The sequence below is a fragment of the Engraulis encrasicolus genome, chromosome 5 (genome assembly GCF_034702125.1).
Source record: "Engraulis encrasicolus isolate BLACKSEA-1 chromosome 5, IST_EnEncr_1.0, whole genome shotgun sequence".
NCBI classification, from domain to species: domain Eukaryota; kingdom Metazoa; phylum Chordata; class Actinopteri; order Clupeiformes; family Engraulidae; genus Engraulis; species Engraulis encrasicolus.
In genome coordinates, this window is record NC_085861.1 from 40,875,974 (window position 1) to 40,883,473 (window position 7,500).

Here is a 7,500-nt window from a genome sequence, read left to right on the forward strand (position 1 = left end):
GGGTTGGTGGGATAAAGAAGTAACTGATGCTTTGCCATGAGATTCAACCGTGGATTGGCAATGGCTAAAAGTAGCCCCAATTGCTGGCACGAATGGGTGGATTTCAGGGGTTGGTTTGCAGTGTAAGTGGGAAAAGATGGGGCATAAGAGGGAGTGAGAGAGGCTAAGTGAAATGGGCTGCGGCTGGGCGCAAGTGGGAATGGCAGGGGCCACCAGGGAATTCGGGGGGTGGGGGGTTGGGGGGGTTGTACCAGGTCAAAGGAAAGAGGTAGCCCAGAACTGGGACCCCATTACATTGTATGTATTGGGCAGGGGGCTTTTTCAAACGAGTATGTCATGGGCCCCGACCAAGGCTTTCAGAGGCCCTGTGGGTCACTAGTAGTGCATTGGAGTAATATGTGGGTGAAAGGGGAGGGGAATGATGTGGGTGCGGGCATGTGAGTGTGAGAGGAGTGGGAGGGTTGGTGGTGGATTCGGTTGCCAATCTCACCCCTGCCCGCCCCTTGCCAGGCATCTCGCCAGGGAAGCCCCAGGCTTAACTTCTCATCGCGCCTAATTGGTCTTTGCTCCTTTTTTTGGAAGTCACCAAGTCCAAATTGAGAGGAGGAGACAGAAGAGGATGAAAAATGAGGACAACGGACGGAATGGATTTTTTTTCTCCTTTCTTCCCCGCACACTGAGAAGACAGTGGAGGACTGTCATTCTATCCGGGGCCCCTCGCTGCTTACGCGGCTGGACGACGAACGACAAGAAAGGAGGGAGAGAAGAAGAGAAGTGGAGGGGTGCCCAGCAGTAGTTCCAACGATCCTCATTAGTGTCACTGTCAACCCCCCAGAACTTTTACACATCCGCAGCCATCTGTGTGTCTGGGCTTGGGGTGTGTGTGTGTGTGTGTCTGTGTGTGTGTGTGTCTGTGTGTGTGTGTCTGTGTGTGTGTGTGTGTGTGTGTGTGTGTGTGTGTGTGTGTGTGTGTGTGTGTGTGTGTGTGTGTGTGTGTGTGTGTGTGTGTGTGTGTTTGTGTGTGTGTTTGTGTGTGTGCGCGTGCGTGCGTGTATGTGTGCATACGTGCGTGCGAGCGTGCTTGCGTGCATGTGAGTTTGTGTGCATTGCTGTGTCTGTGTGAAAGAGGGAGAAGAAGACTCTCTCTCTGTGTCTCTGTGTGTCTGTGTGTGTGTGTGTGTGTGTGTGTGTGTGTGTGTGTGTGTGTGTGTGTGTGTGTGTGTGTGTGTGTGTGTGTGTGTGTGTGTGTGTGTGTGTGTGTGTGTGTGTGTGTGTGTGTGTGTGTAGAGAGAGAGAGAGAGAGAGAGAGAGATTGTGTGTATCTGTGTCTCTGTGTGAGAGAGCAGGAGAAAAAGTTAAAAGGGGAGAGAGAGAGAGAGAGCGAGAGTGAGAATGAGAGAGAGAGAGAGAGAGAGAGAGAGAGAGAGAGAGAGAGAGAGAGAGAGAGAGAGAGAGAGAGAGAGAGAGAGAGAGAGAGAGTCTGTGCCTGTGTGTGTCTGTGCCTGTGCCTGTGTGTCTGTGTGTCTGTGTCAGTGCCTGTTGGTGTGTTTGTGCGAGTGCGTGTGCAAGTGAATGGGTTCACACAAGTTAACCATCAGAGTGACGTCAGAGCAGTCAAGTCACAGCCAGCTAACCTCTTCTTGAGGACAAGAAAGCTCACACTGATGGCTAATGGCAAGAAAAAACATGAACAGAAGAGTCTGCAGAGTGCAGAGAGAGAGAGAGAGAGAGAGAGAGAGAGAGACAGAGACAGCGACAGAGAGAGAGAGAGAGAGACAGAGACAGAGAGAGAGAGAACTTCTTGCAAAGTGGCCGAGAGGTGCGTTGGGAATCATTGATCTCTATTCGAGCTCTGATTACCTCCGCAAATCAGACTAAATAGCAGTCTTGTGGATGCTTAACCTGTATAGTGCTCGGATCTTCACAATTAAGTTCAGCCTGGATGCGCTCTGTCAGGGGAGCAGGCAGCTGTGTTCTCACTAAACAGTGGCACGATCTTGCTAACGAATGCAGAGGAAGGCGACGAAAAGATGTTAAAATGAACTGTCCAGAAGTTCGGAGGCTTGTTAAAAACACATCCTCCCTTGCTTCTTGCTTCTCAATTACAGAGTACTGTGAGAAATAAAATAAATAAATGAAAAAAGAAAAAAAAGAAAAATTTAAAGCACTTTTTCATGTGCATATTCTGCTTTGATAACATAAAAGCAAACCCATCCTATCCTTTAACGGTCTGGAGATTTTTTAATGTTATTCATCTGTTGACGAAGCATTGATTTTAAAATATATTTATTTTTTTCATTTTGATGGAGAAAATCTGGCAGCAGATATCTAATATGTAATTTGGGCAGCTAATTTTCTCTTTCTGTTCGCAGGTGAAGACTGATGAAGCGAGGGAAGACATGAATGAGTAATTTCCCGCTGTCTCCGGCCCCCCTGTTCCCTCCTCACACACACACACACACACACACACACACACACACACACACACACACACACACACACACACATGTGCACGGGCGCAAACACACACGCACGCACGCACGCTCGCACGCACCCTCACACGCACGCTCGCACGCTCACACGCTCATACGCACACTCACACGCACACGCAGCCGCACATTCACGTACACACATGCATACAAGAACACACAAATGTACAGACACATACACACGCATGCACTCCGACACCCACGTGACACACTGACACGCACACACACACATATCTGCACACATGCCTGAACAGGGGCGCATACACAGACACACTCACACGCAGACACACACACACACACACACACACACACACACACACACACACACACACACACACACACACACACACACACACACACACAGCCACATGACACACCGACACGCACACACAGGCACGCACGCATGCACACACACACACACACACACACACACACACACACACACACACACACACACACACACACACACACACACACACACACACACACACACACACACACACACAAGCATCCATGCATGCATGAATACGAGCACATGCACAGACACATACACACACACATACTTACATGCGTGCACACACCTACACCTACACACACACACACACACACACACACACACACACACACACACACACACACACACACACACATGCACAGACAAGTAATTTCTCGGCGGGAATGGATCCTGACTCCTGCAGCAGCATCCACATTTCATAATATGAATTATAATGACACGCTTCATTATTCAATTGGCAGAATTTAAAATATGCAGGGAGGCGCTAATTCCATATCAGGTTAATTACACATGTTTGAGAATTGCTGATGCATTAATTCTCCTAGATTAATGAATCACGACACCTATTTATACAAGTGCTTGCTGTGACTCTCTCCCCCGTTTCATCTCTCTCTCTCTCTCTCTCTCTCTCTCTCTCTCTCTCTCTCTCTCTCTCTCTCTCTCTCTCTCTCTCTCTCTCTCTCTCTCTCTCTCTCTCTCTCTCCCCCCCCCCTCTCTGTCTCCCCACCCTAAAATTAAAATGACATCACCCGAGGAGTCGAGGGGCAAATCCAGCTATTCAGAGGGATTCGTTGGTCCGTTTATTCGTGCGCACCTCTTGTGTCGCAGCCTGTCTGCCTGCCACCGCTGTGGCTGAGGAAGAGGAAGAGCCGAGGGGAGGGGAGGGGAGGGGAGGGGAGGGGAGGGGAGGCGATGGGAGTGGAAGGGAGAGAAGGCGAGGGGAGAGGAGGGGAGGGGTGGGGAGGGGAGGCGATGGGAGAGGAGGCGAGGGGTAGGGAGGGGAGAGGAGGCGAGGGGTGGGGAGGGGAGGGGAGGGGAGGNGAGGGGAGGGGAGGCGATGGGAGTGGAAGGGAGAGAAGGCGAGGGGAGAGGAGGCGAGGGGTGGGGAGGGGAGGCGAGTTAAGAAAGTGTGAGGTGTGAGAGGAGAGATGAGACGTGACATGAGAGCGCTCGGTGTGTCTCCGTGACTAACCAGCCAGTGCAGTTGAAAGCCTCCAAGGCTGCCATGACACCTCACCTAACAGCAGCAACAGCAGCAGCAGCAGCAGCAGCAGCAGCAGCAGCAGCAGTAGCAGCAGCAGCTCTCTAACACTGGAACCATATCAAAGGCTTTTCCAATGCGGGGACACTGATTCTTCCTGACGTTCTTGCCCAGAGAGGAAATGCACTGTATGTGTCTGTCAAGAGGAGCTGACTGAGGGGGTGGGGGGGGGCTTACTGTTGCCGACATTGTCCAGGTGAAAGCTGAGGACAGACAGACAGACAGACAAGGAGACTGAGGGGGGGCAGAGAGAGAGAGAGAGAGAGAGAGAGAGAGAGAGAGAGAGAGAGAGAGAGAGAGAGAGAGAGAGAGAGAGAGAGAGAGAGAGAGAGAGAGAGAGAGAGGGGTACATATTGTACATGTTGTGTGTGTGTGTCTATCAGGCAGAGAGAGAGAGGGGGGAGTGAAAGAGGAAGATGAGGATGAGGAAGAGGAAGAGAGAGGCACGTACAGTATGTGTGTGTGTGTGTGTGTGTGTGTGTGTGTGCCTGTCGGGCAGAGCTATAGGAGAAGGCTTACCATTAGCAACATCGCTCAGGTGAAAGTATCCGTCGACGAGCGAGGCTCCGTTGTTGAAGTGCTGAGTCATGTGGTCGAGCCAGTTGGCCTCCACGCTGGGCACGCCCCCCTCGCCCTCCTCCAGCCCCGCCACCCTCAGGGGCACCTTCACCGTGTAGTACTTCACCTGGCCATCGCGGCTACACGGCTGGTTGTAAAGGGCAAACAGCTCCATGCCTCCTGTGCACGCACACAGACACAGACACAGACACACACACACACACACAGAGGCACACACACAGATGGCAGAAAAAGTCATTTCACGATTTATACACTTTGTCACAGTAGTCGAGTCTGATACAATATCAATTTCCAATTGAAGTTTCTCTACTCCTGAAACATTGTACGACTGCAGGGTTGCCTCCCTTTGTCAGGTTGTGATACTTACTATTGTCTGCAATGCTTACTATTGTGTAACTATTGTACTCAGTGCACTAGATTAGGCACAACACTGATGATAACATAGGCCTACTGATGATCATAGGCAAGCACAGATAGGGATGAGGTGGTGCTAAAGCACCCGCCCCTTTGCCCTACTGGACAAAAAATGCCCTTTTTGAGAGATGTTTTCTTGTCACAAAGTGGTCCATTTTGACATGATAAACCTTTTTTTCTGAATTATTTGACAGGACAGTGTGAGAGGTGGCCAGGAAGCGAATTGGGAGAGAGACGGGGAGGGGTCAGCAAAGGACCCAGGCCGGGAATCGAACCTGGGTCAGCCGCATGGCAGGCAAGTGCCCTACCGATTGGCTAAGGCAGGGCCATGTTGACATGATAATCTACAAATGCTTCCCAATCAATAGCATGTGACAATAATGGCCCGAAACAAGTCTATAGTCTCTATAGCCTAGTAAGGCAGCTGGAAGTTCCACATGCCCCCAACCGCCCTCCTTTAGCACCTGCCCTCCAACATGTCTGTGATGGTATCTGTATAAATAGAACAGAATGACTAAATCTATCAGTTTTATTTCATTTTTCTGTCCCTGTTAAATTATTTCGGTAAAGACCGTTAAGCTCAGTATGTAACTTGCACTGTGCCATAAGCCTGTGGTTATGTATGTACAGTGTAACTACATAATATTACATGTCGGAAAACGAAAAATAGGTTAAAAAATAATGGATAAAAATGTATAATAAAGCGTTCTTATCAACTTTATTGACTGGAACAGAGCCCTTTAGTCCCTCACTTCCGCCTCTCTGCCCTTGCCATTCCTCCATCTGTGTATATGAACACAGCTGACTGGCAGTCTTAATTAGGCCAGCACACCTGATCTAGCCAATTAAGAACATTATGCCAATAACGGCTTCAATCTGGTGTGCTTGGAGCCATGACAGACAGACAGATTTTCATAGCGGGGGCACCCTCATAAATTGGGGGGGCTAAGAACCGTGTCCAACTCCCATAAAATGGAATCAGGTGCAGAGTGCTCGCCAGCTTGCACAATGTACTCTTGATCTCTATGAAATGCAGTGACGGTGAACTGTGAAGGATGTCCTATGTGTGTGTGTGTGTGTGTGTGCGTGCGTGCATGCGTGCGTGCGTGCGCGTGTGTGTGTCTGCAGGGAAGCCAACAGGGGGACACAAAGGGGTTAGATGTCCTGGGGTGGGTTTGGGGGGGACTTTCAGATCACTTTGTCCCGAGCTCGGCCAAAGCTGTCAGCAACCCTGCGCGTGTGTGCGCATGTGCGCCCGCGTGTGTTGTTTTTGAGAGAAGATGACAACATTTACTTGAAATCCTCCTCAGAAAAGCTAATTTCACCCATGGGTAACACTGTGACATAAACACATTTTTGGAGGTCTGCAGAATGTAACCAAATCGAACACAAAAAAACATGTCCTGATCTGGCTCTGCTGTTATTGACAGGCTCTGTTCCCGTACACACACACTCACGCACACATGCAAACGCACGCACGCACGCACGCACGCACACGCACACACACGCACACACACGCACACACACACACACACACACACACAGACAAATAAGATGTTGGGGGGCTCAGAGCGAGACAGGAGCAAAGTGCACCTAATGGATTATAATGGCGCCTGATGGATACACGCCAGCTATTTTTATGTCGGCTAACCGAAACCCTGTTTTTACTTATTTATTTATTTATGTTTATTTATTTGTTTTTGTTTTTCGTTAAACTTGCCAGGCCCCTGCTGAGACTGATGCAGAATTCACTGGATGATTTAATGGTTCCGCTGAGGTGGAGCCAGTGGTGGAACAATTGCACATAGGGCCCCAGGGCAAGACACTTATAGGGCCCTCCATACGGCCTGCCCTGGTCACAATAGGGCTCCCAATATTAACACAGAAGGGCCCTGGGCCCAGGGGCAAATACCCTGCTTGCCCTCCCTATGTCTCCGCCCCTGGGTGGAGCGAGGAGGCCACTCTGGCCAGCGATAGCGAGCGTGGCGCTAGGGCCACTTAGCGCTGGGTGACAGATGTGTCACTAAATGAAGGACGAAGCGGCACCACTGCTGTTTGTCGTGTCCCCAACGTATGTACTGTAAGCACTGATGATACAGTACATACTGTTTACACACCGCTAGCGTACTAACGCATCCTCACATCAGATGCGTGTAGCCTGCTCACCCAAAGACACAGACACACTCACACAAGCACGCACACACGCACGCACACACACGCTCCCACGCACGCACGCACGCACGCACGCACGCACGCACGCACGCACACACACACCCTGCTCTGATGCAACTTTGATGTTGTTCTTGAGTCAACTCAACCGCGCACAGAGAAACACATACCCTCACACCCACACCCACACCCACACACACACACAAACAAGCACACATATATTTAAGTATTCAGCAGAAGCTTGGCATTCTCAAGTGCTGCCTCCTCTTCTCGCGCTAGACAGAGACACTCTC

At 50.4% G+C, this 7,500-nt stretch overlaps 1 protein-coding gene across 2 annotated transcripts in view; it reads right to left on the bottom strand.

Moving 5' to 3' along the window:
• Window positions 1–7,500, bottom strand: part of LOC134449451 (raftlin-like) — a 145,071-nt gene that overhangs the window by 46,862 nt on the left and 90,709 nt on the right. For both annotated transcript variants that reach the window (XM_063199388.1, XM_063199389.1), the window contains exon 6: window positions 4,565–4,783. In XM_063199388.1, coding sequence (XP_063055458.1) covers window positions 4,565–4,783 — 219 coding nt within the window. The remainder of the gene's footprint in view (window positions 1–4,564; window positions 4,784–7,500) is intronic.